General features: G+C 51.1%; 1 protein-coding gene across 2 annotated transcripts in view; it reads left to right on the forward strand.

Annotated features, from left to right (window-relative positions):
* Nucleotides 1-17,898, forward strand: part of bean1 (brain expressed, associated with NEDD4, 1) — a 145,518-nt gene that overhangs the window by 83,683 nt on the left and 43,937 nt on the right. For both annotated transcript variants that reach the window (XM_085991851.1, XM_085991852.1), the window contains exon 4: nucleotides 179-388. In XM_085991851.1, coding sequence (XP_085847977.1) covers nucleotides 179-388 — 210 coding nt within the window. The remainder of the gene's footprint in view (nucleotides 1-178; nucleotides 389-17,898) is intronic.

Below are 17,898 nucleotides of genomic sequence, written 5' to 3' on the forward strand. Positions count from 1 at the left end.
ACGGCGCCACCAGCTGGCCACCCAGTGTTACTTCATGAGTCATTTCTTCATGAATGATAAGATTCATGACACTCATCACATTTGATGGTCTTAAAAATTGTTGGGTAACCTTTGAACGCTGGCTGTGGAGTTCTTTGCTCTGCTGAAGGCTCACCGCATACCTTCTCTCTTTGCCCAGAGATCCATTCGAACCAGAGCGGTGGCAACAACAGGTACCCGCACTACAACGAGAGCAGCAACGACGCCAACCTGCTGGTGTCGCCCCTGGTCGTGGCGGGCATTGTGATCGGACTGGTCCTCTTCCTCTCCTGCATGACCATCATCGTCGGCAGCCTGAGAAAGGACGGTCGGCTGAGGAACTCTCATCTCACGACCGAGGCCAGTTACGGTGAGTCGCTTTTCACGCTGTAAACCTCTTCCTTGGCGCTCGGGAGTCGAAACCGCATCGCCTTGCGCATCGAAGAAAGAGATCGCTCTGTTGTGGCCGCCCCCGCCAACCCCGGCTCGATATGTTTCCAGGCAAAGTGCGAGGTCATCCACTTCAGGACCTAAGAAAGATAGATCAGAGTATTTTGTAAATGGCGAGAAGCAAGGAACTGTGGGGAAAATATAGATTATGGTGTCCGAGTACAGAAATCACTGAAAGCTGGTGGACAGGTACCAGAAATAATTCAAAAGGCTAATGGAATGTTGGCCTTTATCTCAAGGGGAATACAAAGGGCAGGAAGTGATGTTACAGCTGTATAGAGCCCTGGTTAGACCCCATCTGGAGTCACTGGGTTCAGCTCTGGGCTCCGCACCTCAGGACGGATATATTGGCCTTGGAGGGGGAGCAGCGTAGATTCACCTGAATGATACCGGGGCTAAAAGGGTTAAATTACGAGGACAGGTTGCCTGGACTAGGCTTGTGTTCCCTGGAGTTTAGAAGATTAAGGGGTGATCTAATCGAGGTGTTTAAGATAATTTAAAGGATTTGATAGGGTAAACAGGGAGAAACTATTTCCTGTGATGGGGGGTATCTAGAACAAGGGGGCAGAACCTTAAAATTAGCAGCGGAGTGATGTCAGGACAGAGATGAGGAGGAATTTCTTCACCCAGAGAGTGGTGAACCTGTGGAATTCTCTACCACAGAAGGCGGTAGAGGCCAATTCATTAAATATATTCAAGAAGGAGTTGGATATATTTCTTAAGGCTAAAGGGATCAAGGGATATGGGGAGAAAGCAGGGACAGGGTACTGAATTTGGATGATCAGCCATGATCGCATTGAATGGCGGAGCAGGCTCGAGGGGCCGAATGGCCGACTCCTGCTCCTATCTTCTATGTTTCTATGTTTTAGGATGCACTTCGTAATATATGTGGGTCGAACAAATGAAGGACAGATCGCAAAAATTCAGTTTAGGTGTCACAAATTCACCTTAAACTTGTCCACTCGAAGGTTGAACACTGTGTCCTTCCATGATCCCTAAAAATAGCTTTGGGATGAAGGACAGAGACAGGGTGAGCTGCGAGTCCATGTGCCTGCTTTACGAGACCAGAGTGAACTGAGCATGCTCATACCAAACCATGTGACAAAACATGTGATAATACATTACACACTTCTTCACACAAAGGGCAGTGGAAATCTGGAACTTTTGCCCCCAAAAATGCTGTTGAGGCTGGGGGTTCTGTTGAAAATTTAAAAACTGAGATTGATAGATTTTTGTTAGGTAAGTGTATTAAGGGTTACGGAACCAAGGCGGGTAAATGGAGTTATGATACAGATCAGCCCTGATCTGATTGAATGGCGGAACAGGCTCGAGGGGCTGAATGGCCTCCTCCTGTTCCTATGCTCCACTAAATCGCGCTCTGCCTAAAGCAGTACAGTCGAAACATCTGCAACCAAGCTATGATTTAGGGCTGACATGGGTTACCAGCTGTCACCCTGGATAACAAGAGAGGGTTGTCCTATGAAGAGAGATTGAGTAGATTGGGCCTATACTCTCTGGAGGGGAAGTGCAACGAGACCTGGGTATCCTTCTGCACCAGGCGCTGAAGGTAAGCATGCAGGTGCAGCAGGCGGTTAAGAAGGCAAATGGTATGTTGGCCTTCATAGCGAGAGGATTCGAGTACAGGAACAAGGATGTCTTGCTGCAGTTGTACAGGGCCTTGGTGAGACCACAGCTTGAGTATTGTGTGCAGTTTTGGTCGCCTTACCTGAGGAAGGATGTTCTTGCCATGGAGGGAGTGCAGCGAAGATTCACCAGACTGATACCTGGGATGGCAGGAATGACATATGAGGAGAGAGTGGGTCGATTGGGCTTATATTCGCTGGAGTTTAGAAGAATGAGAGGGGATCTCATTGAAACTTATAAAATTCTAACAGTACTAGACCGACTAGATGCAGGAAGGATGTTCCCGATGGCGAGGGAGTCCAGAACCAGGGGTCACAGTCTAAGGATAAGGGGTAAGTCATTTAGGACTGAAATGAGGAGGAATTTCTTCACCCAGAGAGTGGTGAACCTGTGGAATTCTGTACCACAGAAGGCAGTAGAGGCCAATTCATTCATTAAATATATTCAAGAAGGAGTTAGATATATTTCTTAAGGCTAAAGGGATCAAGGGATATGGGGAGAAGGCAGGGACAGGGTACTGAATTTGGATGATCAGCCATGATCTCATTAAATGGCGGAGCAGGCTCGAGGGGCTGAATGGCCTACTCCTGCTCCTATCTTCTATGTTTCTAAATGAGTTTAGGGCTGGAAGAGGTTACAGAGATAGGGAGAGGGGCGAGGCCATGGAGGAATTTGAAAACAAGGATGAGAATTTTGAAATCGAGGTGTTGCCGGAACGGGAGCCAGTGTAGGCCAGCGAGCACGGGGGGCGATGGGTGAACGGGAGTTGGTGCGAGTTCGGACACGGGGCAGCGAGCACGGGGGGCGATGGGTGAACGGGAGTTGGTGCGAGTTCGGACACGGGGCAGCGAGCACGGGGGGCGATGGGTGAACGGGAGTTGGTGCGAGTTCGGACACGGGGCAGCGAGCACGGGGGGCGATGGGTGAACGGGAGTTGGTGCGAGTTAGGACACGGGTCAGCGAGCACGGGGGGCGATGGGTGAACGGGAGTTGGTGCGAGTTCGGACACGGGCAGCCGAGCTTTGGATGAGCTCAGGTTTATGGAGGGTGGAAGACGGGAGGCTGGTCAGGAGAGCGTTGGAACTACAAGCAAAGCAGCCAAGCACTGCCCGCGTTTAGAGGGAAACAGACCATATGTTGGCCGCATGTTACAAAGGCCTAAAAATTGGGTTTGGGCGCCAAAGTGGCGCAAAAGTCGCCTGAGCGCAGGATTTAGCGCAGCGTTCGCAGCTTCAGCGATCGTCCGATATTCAGTTTCATTGCCCCTCGAGGGAGACGGGGCGAGGCTCGAGGCACTCCGCGTCCCTCTTAGGGCGCTGAAACTGAATATCGCAGCGCAACGTGCCGCAGCGCCACACGCTGTGGCACGGCACGCTGCGGTACTGCAGGCCTTCCTCCCATTCTTAAGGGGGAGGTGCCTGCAACAGCGCGAACCCCGATCGCGAGTGCCGGCAAACGAGCCCGGCACCAAGGAGAAGTGCCGGGCTCTCGGGAAAGAGCCGGCAATGCCGCGGGGGGGGGGACCAGGAGGCCGGGGACGGAGGTGCTGGCAGGCAGCCGCCGAAAAAGGCGGCCGCCCCGCACCTCCACCTTAACTTGCGCCGCTGCCGGCACAGCAAGGCCCCATGAACCGGGCGCAGGTAGCGAACAGCGCAACTGCGGCGTTCGCCACCAAATATCGCGAACGGGGCGCGAATGGGGCGCTGCGCACACCGATGACATCATCGGTGGCGGCACAGCGCAAAAGACTAACGCCACCATTATCGCCCCAACTCAATATCACGGGAGGCGCAGCCAGTGGCGCTACAGTCACTGCCTGCCTCTTTAGGCGCTAACAAGTGGCGCTACTTACCCAATTTCTCCCCCAAAGCGTCATAAATAGGGATTCTGCACAAACCTTGTTTAACTCAGCTTTCAGCCCCCCCGGCACTGCAGGTTTAACGAAAGGTCCCGGAGGGAGCGAAAACCGGCAATAAATCACTCGCCCTGGCCAGAAACCACAAGCGTTGAATACAAACATAAACCTGGCTGAGCCATGAGACTGTGAAACACACCATCAGGGAGCTGTCAGGCCGAGTAATATATGCAGTGTTGACCCTGATTTGAGTTTGCAGAGGTCACTTTGGATTCAGCTCCATTGGTCGCTCTCTGTCTCCCCTGAGGTCCTGGGCCGTTGCTTTCCATGCCATGTCTGAGAATGTGAGCACTTCTCATGGTTCAAGGTCACTGACGGGAGGGAGCTTTCCTGAGTTCTGAAGCTTCTCTGTACTGCCACTTCCCCGCTTGTTGTTATTATGCAGCCCATGCTGTTTGAGACATGAGTATAGTGAAAGCTGCATCTTTGATTTATTCCTGCTGCAGTTCTTTCTAGCAATGGGCTTCTTAAATATTGTGTAACAGCAACAAGAGAACAATATTTAGCCTCCAGACAAGGTTACTGGGCCCAAAGAAACATGTTCTTTTTCAAACATCACTCTCTCTTCCTGCCTTCCCACCCTGTCGATGCAGGCCTTTCTCTCTCGACAAACATGTCTAGCGATGCCAGTGAGTGCAAAATAACACTTCAGAGGAGTAGGGATTTCCCTTCTGAGATTGGAACGGGGCCAGGTAATTGGGACAGTGTAGAGGGAGCTTTACTCTGTATCTAACCCGTGCTGTCCCTGCCCTGGGAGTGTTTGATGGGACAGTGGAGAGGGAGCTTTATCCTGTATCTAACCTGGGCTGTACCTGTCCTGGGAGTGTTTGATGGGACAGTGTAGAGGGAGCTTTACTCTGTATCTAACCCATGCTGTACCTGCCCTGGGAGTGTTTGATGGGACAGTGTAGAGGGAGCTTTACTCTGTATCTAACCCGTGCTGTCCCTGCCCTGGGAGTGTTTGATGGGACAGTGCAGAGGGAGCTTTACTCTGTATCTAACCCGCGCTGTACCTGCCCTGGGAGTGTTTGATGGGACAGTGGAGAGGGAGCTTTATCCTGTATCTAACCTGGGCTGTGCCTGTCCTGGGAGTGTTTGATGGGGCAGTGTAGAGGGAGCTTTACTCTGTATCTAACCCGTGCTGTACCTGTCCTGGGAGTGTTTGATGGGACAGTGTAGAGGGAGCTTTACTCTGTATCTAACCCGTGCTGTACCTGCCCTGCGAGTGTTTGATGGGACAGTGTAGAGGGAGCTTTACTCTGTATCTAACCCGTGCTGTACCTGCCCTGGGAGTGTTTGATGGGGCAGTGTAGAGGGAGCTTTACTCTGTATCTAACCCGTGCTGTACCTGTCCTAGGAGTGTTTGATGGGGCAGTGTAGAGGGCGCTTTACTCTGTATCTAACCCGTGCTGTACCTGTCCTGGGAGTGTTTGATGGGGCAGTGTAGAGGGAGCTTTACTCTGTATCTAACCTGTGCTGTACCTGCCCTGGGAGTGTTTGATGGGACAGTGTAGAGGGAGCTTTACTCTGTATCTAACATGTGCTGTACCTGCCCTGGGAGTGTTTGATGGGACAGTGTAGAGGGAGCTTTACTCTGTATCTAACACCTGCTGTACCTGCCCTGGGAGTGTTTGATGGGACAGTGTAGAGGGAGCTTTACTCTGTATCTAACCCGCGCTGTACCTGCCCTGCGAGTGTTTGATGGGACAGTGTAGCGGGAGCTTTACTCTGTATCTAACCTGTGCTGTACCTGCTCTGGGAGTGTTTGATGGGACAGTGTAGAGGGAGCTTTACTCTGTATCTAACCCCGTGCTGTACCTGCCCTGGGAGTGTTTGATGGGACAGTGTAGAGGGAGCTTTACTCTGTATCTAACCCGTGCTGTACCTGCCCTGGGAGTGTTTGATGGGACAGTGTAGAGGGAGCTTTACTCTGTATCTAACACGTGCTGTACCTGCCCTGGGAGTGTTTGATGGGACAGTGTAGAGGGAGCTTTACTCTGTATCTAACCCGTGCTGTACCTGCCCTGCGAGTGTTTGATGGGACAGTGTAGAGGGAGCTTTACTCTGTATCTAACCCGTGCTGTACCTGCCCTGCGAGTGTTTGATGGGACAGTGTAGAGGGAGCTTTACTCTGTATCTAACCCCGTGCTGTACCTGCCCTGGGAGTGTTTGATGGGACAGTGTAGAGGGAGCTTTACTCTGTATCTAACCCCGTGCTGCACCTGCCCTGGGAGTGTTTGATGGGACAGTGTAGAGGGAGCTTTACTCTGTATCTAACCCGTGCTGCACCTGTCCTGGGAGTGTTTGATGGGACAGTGTAGAGGGAGCTTTACTCTATATCTTACCCGTGCTGTACCTGCCCTGGGAGTGTTTGATGGGACAGTGTAGAGGGAGCTTTACTCTGTATCTAACCCGTGCTGTACCTGTCCTGGGAGTGTTTGATGGGACAGTGTAGAGGGAGCTTTACTCTGTATCTAACCCGTGCTGTACCTGCCCTGGGAGTGTTTGATGGGACAGTGTAGAGGGAGCTTTACTCTATATCTAACCCGTGCTGTACCTGCCCTGGGAGTGTTTGATGGGACAGTGTAGAGGGAGCTTTACTCTGTATCTAACCCGTGCTGTACCTGTCCTGGGAGTGTTTGATGGGACAGTGTAGAGGGAGCTTTACTCTGTATCTAACCCGTGCTGTACCTGCCCTGGGAGTGTTTGATGGGACAGTGTAGAGGGAGCTTTACTCTGTATCTAACCCGTGCTGTAGCTGCCCTGGGAGTGTTTGATGGGTCAGTGTAGAGGGAGCTTTACTCTATATCTAACCCGTGCTGTACCTGCCCTGGGAGTGTTTGATGGGACAGTGTAGAGGGAGCTTTACTCTGATGAAATATGGCATTCCTCAGCCACTCTGTATTCTCTGTGTTTGATTGTGCCTGTGACTGTGACAAGCAGGGGAGGTTAGTTTCAGTTTCATTTCCTTACCTGTATTGTATTGTGTGTAGGGCTCCGCCCATACCTGGCCCCGACTTAAGCAGGCCCCAGCGTGTCTCACAGGCAGTACAGCAGATCTCTGGATGAGAGACACTTCTCCACTGTGTATTACTTTCTGAGTTAATAAAAGCCTTGCTTTGCTCCGTTAACGTTGAGTCTCGGATTCATTGAGGCACATCACTCTGTATCTAACCTGTGCTGTACCTGCTCTGGGAGTGTTTGATGGGACAGTGTAGAGGGAGCTTTACTCTGTATCTAACCCCGTGCTGTACCTGCCCTGGGAGTGTTTGATGGGACAGTGTAGAGGGAGCTTTACTCTGTATCTAACCCCGTGCTGTACCTGCCCTGGGAGTGTTTGATGGGACAGTGTAGAGGGAGCTTTACTCTGTATCTAACCCCGTGCTGTACCTGCCCTGGGAGTGTTTGATGGGACAGTGTAGAGGGAGCTTTACTCTGTATCTAACCCATGCTGTACCTGCCCTGGGAGTGTTTGATGGGACAGTGTAGAGGGAGCTTCACTCTGTATCTAACCTGTGCTGTACCTGTCCTGGGAGTATTTGATGGAACAGTGCAGAGGGAGCTTTACTCTGTATCTAACCTGTGCTGTACCTGTCCTGGGAGTATTTGATGGGACAGTGTAGAGGGAGCTTTACTCTGTATCTAACCCGTGCTGTACCTGCCCTAGGAGTGATTGATGGGACAGTGTAGAGGGAGCTTTGCTCTGTATCTAACCCATGCTGTACCTGCCCTGGGAGTGTTTGATGGGACAGTGTAGAGGGAGCTTTACTCTGTATCTAACCCTTGCTGTACCTGCCCTAGGAGTGTTTGATGGGACAGTGTAGAGGAAGCTTTACTCTGTATCTAACCCGTGCTGTACCTGTCCTGGGAGTGTTTGATGGGACAGTGTAGAGGGAGCTTTACTCTGTATCTAACCCGTGCTGTACCTGTCCTAGGAGTGTTTGATGGGACAGTGTAGAGGGAGCTTTACTCTGTATCTAACCCGTGCTGTACCTGCCCTAGGAGTGTTTGATGGGACAGTGTAGAGGGAGCTTTACTCTGTATCTAACCCATGCTGTACCTGTCCTGGGAGTGTTTGATGGGACAGTGTAGAGGGAGCTTTACTCTGTATCTAACCCCGTGCTGCACCTGCCCTGGGAGTGTTTGATGGGACAGTGTAGAGGGAGCTTTACTCTGTATCTAACCCCGTGCTGTACCTGCCCTGGGAGTGTTTGATGGGACAGTGTAGAGGGAGCTTTACTCTGTATCTCACCCGTGCTGTACCTGTCCTGGGAGTGTTTGATGGGACAGTGTAGAGGGAGCTTTACTCTATATCTAACCCGTGCTGTACCTGCCCTGGGAGTGTTTGATGGGACAGTGTAGAGGGAGCTTTACTCTGTATCTAACCCGTGCTGTACCTGTCCTGGGAGTGTTTGATGGGACAATGTAGAGGGAGCTTTACTCTGTATCTAACCCGTGCTGTACCTGCCCTGGGAGTGTTTGATGGGACAGTGTTGAGGGAGCTTTACTCTGTATCTAACCCGTGCTGTACCTGTCCTGGGAGTGTTTGATGGGACAGTGTAGCGGGAGCTTTACTCTATATCTAACCCGTGCTGTACCTGCCCTGGGAGTGTTTGATGGGACAGTGTAGAGGGAGCTTTACTCTATATCTAACCCGTGCTGTACCTGTCCTGGGAGTGTTTGATGGGACAGTGTAGAGGGAGCTTTACTCTGATGAAATATGCCATTCCTCAGCCACTCTGTATTCTCTGTGTTTGATTGTGCCTGTGACTGTGACAAGCAGGGGAGGTTAGTTTCAGTTTCATTTCCTTACCTGTATTGTATTGTGTGTAGGGCTCCGCCCATACTGGCCCCTACTTAAGCAGGCCCCAGCGTGTCTCACAGGCAGTACAGCAGATCTCTGGATGAGAGACACTTCTCCACTGTGTATTACTTTCTGAGTTAATAAAAGCCTTGCTTTGCTCCGTTAACGTTGCGTCTCCGATTCATTGAGGTACATCACTCTGTATCTAACCTGTGCTGTACCTGCTCTGGGAGTGTTTGATGGGACAGTGTAGAGGGAGCTTTACTCTGTATCTAACCCCATGCTGTACCTGCCCTGGGAGTGTTTGATGGGACAGTGTAGAGGGAGCTTTACTCTGTATCTAACCCCGTGCTGTACCTGCCCTGGGAGTGTTTGATGGGACAGTGTAGAGGGAGCTTTACTCTGTATCTAACCCATGCTGTACCTGCCCTGGGAGTGTTTGATGGGACAGTGTAGAGGGAGCTTTACTCTGTATCTAACCCGTGCTGTACCTGCCCTGGGAGTGTTTGATGGGACAGTGTAGAGGGAGCTTTACTCTGTATATAACCCCGTGCTGTACCTGCCCTGGGAGTGTTTGATGGGACAGTGTAGAGGGAGCTTTACTCTGTATCTAACCCGTGCTGTACCTGCCCTGGGAGTGTTTGATGGGACAGTGTAGAGGGAGCTTTACTCTGTATCTAACCCGTGCTGTACCTGTCTTGGGAGTGTTTGATGGGACAGTGTAGAGGGAGCTTTACTCTGTATCTAACCCGTGCTGTACCTGTCCTGGGAGTGTTTGATGGGACAGTGTAGAGGGAGCTTTACTCTGTATCTAACCCATGCTGTACCTTCCCTGGGAGTGTTTGATGGGACAGTGCAGAGGGAGCTTTACTCTGTATCTAACCTGTGCTGTACCTGTCCTGGGAGTGTTTGATGGGACAGTGCAGAGGGAGCTTTACTCTGTATCTAACCCGTGCTGTACCTGCCCTGGGAGTGTTTGATGGGACAGTGTAGAGGGAGCTTTACTCTGTATCTAACCCGTGCTGTACCTGTCCTGGGAGTGTTTGATGGGACAGTGTAGAGGGAGCTTTACTCTATATCTAACCCGTGCTGTACCTGCCCTGGGAGTGTTTGATGGGACAGTGTAGAGGGAGCTTTACTCTGTATCTAACCCGTGCTGTACCTGCCCTGGGAGTGTTTGATGGGACAGTGTAGAGGGAGCTTTACTCTGTATCTAACACGTGCTGTACCTGCCCTGGGAGTGTTTGATGGGACAGTGTAGAGGGAGCTTTACTTTGTATCTAACCCGTGCTGTACCTGCCCTGCGAGTGTTTGATGGGACAGTGTAGAGGGAGCTTTACTCTGTATCTAACCTGTGCTGTACCTGCTCTGGGAGTGTTTGATGGGACAGTGTAGAGGGAGCTTTACTCTGTATCTAACCCCGTGCTGTACCTGCCCTGGGAGTGTTTGATGGGACAGTGTAGAGGGAGCTTTACTCTGTATCTAACCCCGTGCTGCACCTGCCCTGGGAGTGTTTGATGGGACAGTGTAGAGGGAGCTTTACTCTGTATCTAACCCCGTGCTGAACCTGCCCTGGGAGTGTTTGATGGGACAGTGTAGAGGGAGCTTTACTCTGTATCTAACCCGTGCTGTACCTGTCCTGGGAGTGTTTGATGGGACAATGTAGAGGGAGCTTTACTCTATATCTAACCCGTGCTGTACCTGCCCTGGGAGTGTTTGATGGACAGTGTAGAGGGAGCTTTACTCTGTATCTAACCTGTGCTGTACCTGTCCTGGGAGTATTTGATGGGACAGTGTAGAGGGAGCTTTACTCTGTATCTAACCCATGCTGTACCTTCCCTGGGAGTGTTTGATGGGACAGTGCAGAGGGAGCTTTACTCTGTATCTAACCCGTGCTGTACCTGCCCTGGGAGTGTTTGATGGGACAGTGCAGAGGGAGCTTTACTCTGTATCTAACCCGTGCTGTACCTTCCCTGGGAGTGTTTGATGGGACAGTGCAGAGGGAGCTTTACTCTGTATCTAACCTGTGCTGTACCTGTCCTGGGAGTGTTTGATGGGACAGTGCAGAGGAGCTTTACTCTGTATCTAACCCGTGCTGTACCTGTCCTGGGAGTGTTTGATGGGACAGTGTAGAGGGAGCTTTACTCTGTATCTAACCCATGCTGTACCTTCCCTGGGAGTGTTTGATGGGACAGTGCAGAGGGAGCTTTACTCTGTATCTAACCTGTGCTGTACCTGTCCTGGGAGTGTTTGATGGGACAGTGCAGAGGGAGCTTTACTCTGTATCTAACCCGTGCTGTACCTGCCCTGGGAGTGTTTGATGGGACAGTGTAGAGGGAGCTTTACTCTGTATCTAACCCGTGCTGTACCTGTCCTGGGAGTGTTTGATGGGACAGTGTAGAGGGAGCTTTACTCTATATCTAACCCGTGCTGTACCTGCCCTGGGAGTGTTTGATGGGACAGTGTAGAGGGAGCTTTACTCTGTATCTAACCCGTGCTGTACCTGCCCTGGGAGTGTTTGATGGGACAGTGTAGAGGAGCTTTACTCTGTATCTAACACGTGCTGTACCTGCCCTGGGAGTGTTTGATGGGACAGTGTAGAGGGAGCTTTACTCTGTATCTAACCCGTGCTGTACCTGCCCTGCGAGTGTTTGATGGACAGTGTAGAGGGAGCTTTACTCTGTATCTAACCTGTGCTGTACCTGCTCTGGGAGTGTTTGATGGGACAGTGTAGAGGGAGCTTTACTCTGTATCTAACCCCGTGCTGTACCTGCCCTGGGAGTGTTTGATGGGACAGTGTAGAGGGAGCTTTACTCTGTATCTAACCCCGTGCTGCACCTGCCCTGGGAGTGTTTGATGGGACAGTGTAGAGGGAGCTTTACTCTGTATCTAACCCCGTGCTGAACCTGCCCTGGGAGTGTTTGATGGGACAGTGTAGAGGGAGCTTTACTCTGTATCTAACCCGTGCTGTACCTGTCCTGGGAGTGTTTGATGGGACAATGTAGAGGGAGCTTTACTCTATATCTAACCCGTGCTGTACCTGCCCTGGGAGTGTTTGATGGGACAGTGTAGAGGGAGCTTTACTCTGTATCTAACCTGTGCTGTACCTGTCCTGGGAGTATTTGATGGGACAGTGTAGAGGGAGCTTTACTCTGTATCTAACCCGTGCTGTACCTGCCCTAGGAGTGTTTGATGGGACAGTGTAGAGGAAGCTTTACTCTGTATCTAACCCATGCTCTACCTGTCCTGGGAGTGTTTGATGGGACAGTGTAGAGGGAGCTTTACTCTGCATCTAACCCGTGCTGTACCTGCCCTAGGAGTGTTTGATGGGACAGTGTAGAGGGAGCTTTACTCTGTATCTAACCCATGCTGTACCTGTCCTGGGAGTGTTTGATGGGACAGTGTAGAGGGAGCTTTACTCTGTATCTAACCCCGTGCTGCACCTGCCCTGGGAGTGTTTGAAGGGACAGTGTAGAGGGAGCTTTACTCTGTATCTAACCCCGTGCTGCACCTGCCCTGGGAGTGTTTGATGGGACAGTGTAGAGGGAGCTTTACTCTGTATCTAACCCCGTGCTGCACCTGCCCTGGGAGTGTTTGAAGGGACAGTGTAGAGGGAGCTTTACTCTGTATCTAACCCCGTGCTGCACCTGCCCTGGGAGTGTTTGAAGGGACAGTGTAGAGGGAGCTTTACTCTGTATCTAACCCCGTGCTGCACCTGCCCTGGGAGTGTTTGATGGGACAGTGTAGAGGGAGCTTTACTCTGTATATAACCCCGTGCTGTACCTGCCCTGGGAGTGTTTGATGGGACAGTGTAGAGGGAGCTTTACTCTTTATCTAACCCGTGCTGTACCTGCCCTGGGAGTGTTTGATGGGACAGTGTAGAGGGAGCTTTACTCTGTATCTAACCCGTGCTGTACCTGTCTTGGGAGTGTTTGATGGGACAGTGTAGAGGGAGCTTTACTCTGTATCTAACCCGTGCTGTACCTGTCCTGGGAGTGTTTGATGGGACAGTGTAGAGGGAGCTTTACTCTGTATCTAACCCATGCTGTACCTTCCCTGGGAGTGTTTGATGGGACAGTGCAGAGGGAGCTTTACTCTGTATCTAACCTGTGCTGTACCTGTCCTGGGAGTGTTTGATGGGACAGTGCAGAGGGAGCTTTACTCTGTATCTAACCCGTGCTGTACCTGCCCTGGGAGTGTTTGATGGGACAGTGTAGAGGGAGCTTTACTCTGTATCTAACCCGTGCTGTACCTGTCCTGGGAGTGTTTGATGGGACAGTGTAGAGGGAGCTTTACTCTATATCTAACCCGTGCTGTACCTGCCCTGGGAGTGTTTGATGGGACAGTGTAGAGGGAGCTTTACTCTGTATCTAACCCGTGCTGTACCTGCCCTGGGAGTGTTTGATGGGACAGTGTAGAGGGAGCTTTACTCTGTATCTAACACGTGCTGTACCTGCCCTGGGAGTGTTTGATGGGACAGTGTAGAGGGAGCTTTACTCTGTATCTAACCCGTGCTGTACCTGCCCTGCGAGTGTTTGATGGGACAGTGTAGAGGGAGCTTTACTCTGTATCTAACCTGTGCTGTACCTGCTCTGGGAGTGTTTGATGGGACAGTGTAGAGGGAGCTTTACTCTGTATCTAACCCCGTGCTGTACCTGCCCTGGGAGTGTTTGATGGGACAGTGTAGAGGGAGCTTTACTCTGTATCTAACCCCGTGCTGCACCTGCCCTGGGAGTGTTTGATGGGACAGTGTAGAGGGAGCTTTACTCTGTATCTAACCCCGTGCTGAACCTGCCCTGGGAGTGTTTGATGGGACAGTGTAGAGGGAGCTTTACTCTGTATATAACCCCGTGCTGTACCTGCCCTGGGAGTGTTTGATGGGACAGTGTAGAGGGAGCTTTACTCTGTATCTAACCCGTGCTGTACCTGCCCTGGGAGTGTTTGATGGGACAGTGTAGAGGGAGCTTTACTCTGTATCTAACCCGTGCTGTACCTGTCTTGGGAGTGTTTGATGGGACAGTGTAGAGGGAGCTTTACTCTGTATCTAACCCGTGCTGTACCTGTCCTGGGAGTGTTTGATGGGACAGTGTAGAGGGAGCTTTACTCTGTATCTAACCCATGCTGTACCTTCCCTGGGAGTGTTTGATGGGACAGTGCAGAGGGAGCTTTACTCTGTATCTAACCTGTGCTGTACCTGTCCTGGGAGTGTTTGATGGGACAGTGCAGAGGGAGCTTTACTCTGTATCTAACCCGTGCTGTACCTGCCCTGGGAGTGTTTGATGGGACAGTGTAGAGGGAGCTTTACTCTGTATCTAACCCGTGCTGTACCTGTCCTGGGAGTGTTTGATGGGACAGTGTAGAGGGAGCTTTACTCTATATCTAACCCGTGCTGTACCTGCCCTGGGAGTGTTTGATGGGACAGTGTAGAGGGAGCTTTACTCTGTATCTAACCCGTGCTGTACCTGCCCTGGGAGTGTTTGATGGGACAGTGTAGAGGGAGCTTTACTCTGTATCTAACACGTGCTGTACCTGCCCTGGGAGTGTTTGATGGGACAGTGTAGAGGGAGCTTTACTCTGTATCTAACCCGTGCTGTACCTGCCCTGCGAGTGTTTGATGGGACAGTGTAGAGGGAGCTTTACTCTGTATCTAACCTGTGCTGTACCTGCTCTGGGAGTGTTTGATGGGACAGTGTAGAGGGAGCTTTACTCTGTATCTAACCCCGTGCTGTACCTGCCCTGGGAGTGTTTGATGGGACAGTGTAGAGGGAGCTTTACTCTGTATCTAACCCCGTGCTGCACCTGCCCTGGGAGTGTTTGATGGGACAGTGTAGAGGGAGCTTTACTCTGTATCTAACCCCGTGCTGAACCTGCCCTGGGAGTGTTTGATGGGACAGTGTAGAGGGAGCTTTACTCTGTATCTAACCCGTGCTGTACCTGCCCTGGGAGTGTTTGATGGGACAGTGTAGAGGGAGCTTTACTCTGTATCTAACCTGTGCTGTACCTGTCCTGGGAGTATTTGATGGGACAGTGTAGAGGGAGCTTTACTCTGTATCTAACCCGTGCTGTACCTGCCCTAGGAGTGTTTGATGGGACAGTGTAGAGGAAGCTTTACTCTGTATCTAACCCATGCTCTACCTGTCCTGGGAGTGTTTGATGGGACAGTGTAGAGGGAGCTTTACTCTGCATCTAACCCGTGCTGTACCTGCCCTAGGAGTGTTTGATGGGACAGTGTAGAGGGAGCTTTACTCTGTATCTAACCCATGCTGTACCTGTCCTGGGAGTGTTTGATGGGACAGTGTAGAGGGAGCTTTACTCTGTATCTAACCCCGTGCTGCACCTGCCCTGGGAGTGTTTGAAGGGACAGTGTAGAGGGAGCTTTACTCTGTATCTAACCCCGTGCTGCACCTGCCCTGGGAGTGTTTGATGGGACAGTGTAGAGGGAGCTTTACTCTGTATCTAACCCGTGCTGTACCTGTCCTGGGAGTGTTTGATGGGACAGTGTAGAGGGAGCTTTACTCTATATCTAACCCGTGCTGTACCTGCCCTGGGAGTGTTTGATGGGACAGTGTAGAGGGGGCTTTACTCTGTATCTAACCCGTGCTGTACCTGTCCTGGGAGTGTTTGATGGGACAATGTAGAGGGAGCTTTACTCTGTATCTAACCCGTGCTGTACCTGCCCTGGGAGTGTTTGATGGGACAGTGTAGAGGGAGCTTTACTCTGTATCTAACCCGTGCTGTACCTGCCCTGGGAGTGTTTGATGGGACAGTGTAGAGGGAGCTTTACTCTGATGAAATATGCCATTCCTCAGCCACTCTGTATTCTCTGTGTTTGATTGTGCCTGTGACTGTGACAAGCAGGGGAGGTTAGTTTCAGTTTCATTTCCTAACCTGTATTGTATTGTGTGTAGGGCTCCGCCCATACCTGGCCCCTACTTAAGCAGGTCCCAGCGTGTCTCACAGGCAGTACAGCAGATCTCTGGATGAGAGACACTTCTCCACTGTGTATTAGTTTCTGAGTTAATAAAAGCCTTGCTTTGCTCCGTTAACGTTGAGTCTCGGATTCATTGAGGCACATCACTCTGTATCTAACCTGTGCTGTACCTGCTCTGGGAGTGTTTGATGGGACAGTGTAGAGGGAGCTTTACTCTGTATCTAACCCCATGCTGTACCTGCCCTGGGAGTGTTTGATGGGACAGTGTAGAGGGAGCTTTACTCTGTATCTAACCCCGTGCTGTACCTGCCCTGGGAGTGTTTGATGGGACAGTGTAGAGGGAGCTTTACTCTGTATCTAACCCCGTGCTGTACCTGCCCTGGGAGTGTTTGATGGGACAGTGTAGAGGGAGCTTTACTCTGTATCTAACCCGTGCTGTACCTGCCCTGGGAGTGTTTGATGGGACAGTGTAGAGGGAGCTTTACTCTGTATCTAACCCGTGCTGTACCTGCCCTGGGAGTGTTTGATGGGACAGTGTAGAGGGAGCTTTACTCTGTATCTAACCCGTGCTGTACCTGCCCTGGGAGTGTTTGATGGGACAGTGTAGAGGGAGGGGCGCGGAGCGGACGACTGCAGCCCGGAACCCGCGGGATCGGTCCCCACCATTCAAGTAAAGGGCGATCGATCACTGTCAGGGGAACAGGGGAGACCCGTTGCTTCCTAGTGGGGCCCGGGGGGATCTCATGCCCCTCCTAGCCCACCAGGAAACCGGAAATAAACATTTAAAAAACTTACCTCGCCTGGGCCTCTCCCGGCCCGCGCTCCCCCCTCCCGACAGGTCTGGTCTGGTGGGGGCAGGGGCGGTGGGCTGAAGCCGTCGCTGTACCCCCTCCCCCGCTCAGACCTTCGACTGAAACATTGGGGACCCGATTTGCATATTGAAAGCAGGATCCCTCTATCTTCCGTCAAGATTGGGACAGGATGAGAATGTAACGGGATCAGAGGGAGGGTAAGGTTCTCCCCTGATATTAACTGCCCCTCATCCCTATCTCCACCAGGCAGGGAGAGTGAAAATCGGGTCCGTTTATTCTGCACCCATGTAGGATTGTCCAATTTTCTCCTACTCTTGTCCTCACCCAATGTACTTTCCAGCAAGGGTCACTGAATAGCAATCAGGAGCTCGCAATCCTGGCTGGTTTTTCCACTCAGTGGGTCATTCGATAATGGTGGTGGGGGGAGGGGCGGGGGGAGGGCACAGCACAGTCAAGCCAATCCCATTTCCACAAGAGGTCACTGATCAGGACTTGAAACCCTGGCTGATTTCCCAATCCCTAAAAGGATAGGGAGCCAAGGCGGGTAGATGCAGTGAAGATACAGATCAGCCATGATCTCATTGAATGGCGGAACAGGCTCGAGGGGCTGAATGCCCTCCCCCTGTTGCTACGTAACCCATGAAATCAATTGTAACGTCCCTATCACTACTTCCACAGCAATCAACTCACTCAGGACAGACCATGGGTCAGACAAGGGGCCTTCTGGTCTGCTTCAACTTGTGATAAGGAAAAATAAACTTAAATAAGTCTTTCTGTTATAATGGCCCAGAAATTCGGGTCTCCCCGGGTGAGTACGCACGGGGTACTCACTCGTAGGCCGAATTGAAGTGCGGGTTTCCTGCATGCACTGCGCATGCGCGGGAAACCGGCACTTCCGATCCTCTGAACGAAGGGGTTCAGAGGTCGAACGCGTGTGCAGGGGAGGCTGCGCGTGCGCTTTGAAGTTAGTTTTTTTTTGCAGGTTTTCAAGCGAGGTTAAGCCTGTAGGATTTACACATTTAAAAAGCAGGCGTAAGGCCTGCTTTTTACAAGGTAACTGGTCAATTAATTAAAATTAAAACATTTTTTCCACAGGTTTATTATTTTTAAATACTTTAAAGCAAGGTAAGTTTATTTTTAGCCCTGTTTTTTTATAAAATTATTTTTTTCAAAAATTTAAATTATTGTTTAAGATAGTTATTTAATGTAATTTGTAGTTTATTGAAAAAGTGTGATTTAAAAAAAAAAAATTATTTGAAGGTTTAATGCTATTTTGAGGCCCGTAGTATTCATAAGTTTAGACAGGTCTTCCTGTCAATGGGCT

The sequence above is a fragment of the Somniosus microcephalus genome, chromosome 6, assembly GCF_052327205.1.
Source record: "Somniosus microcephalus isolate GS21.2 chromosome 6, FLI_Smic_1.0, whole genome shotgun sequence".
Taxonomy (NCBI): Eukaryota; Metazoa; Chordata; class Chondrichthyes; order Squaliformes; family Somniosidae; genus Somniosus; species Somniosus microcephalus.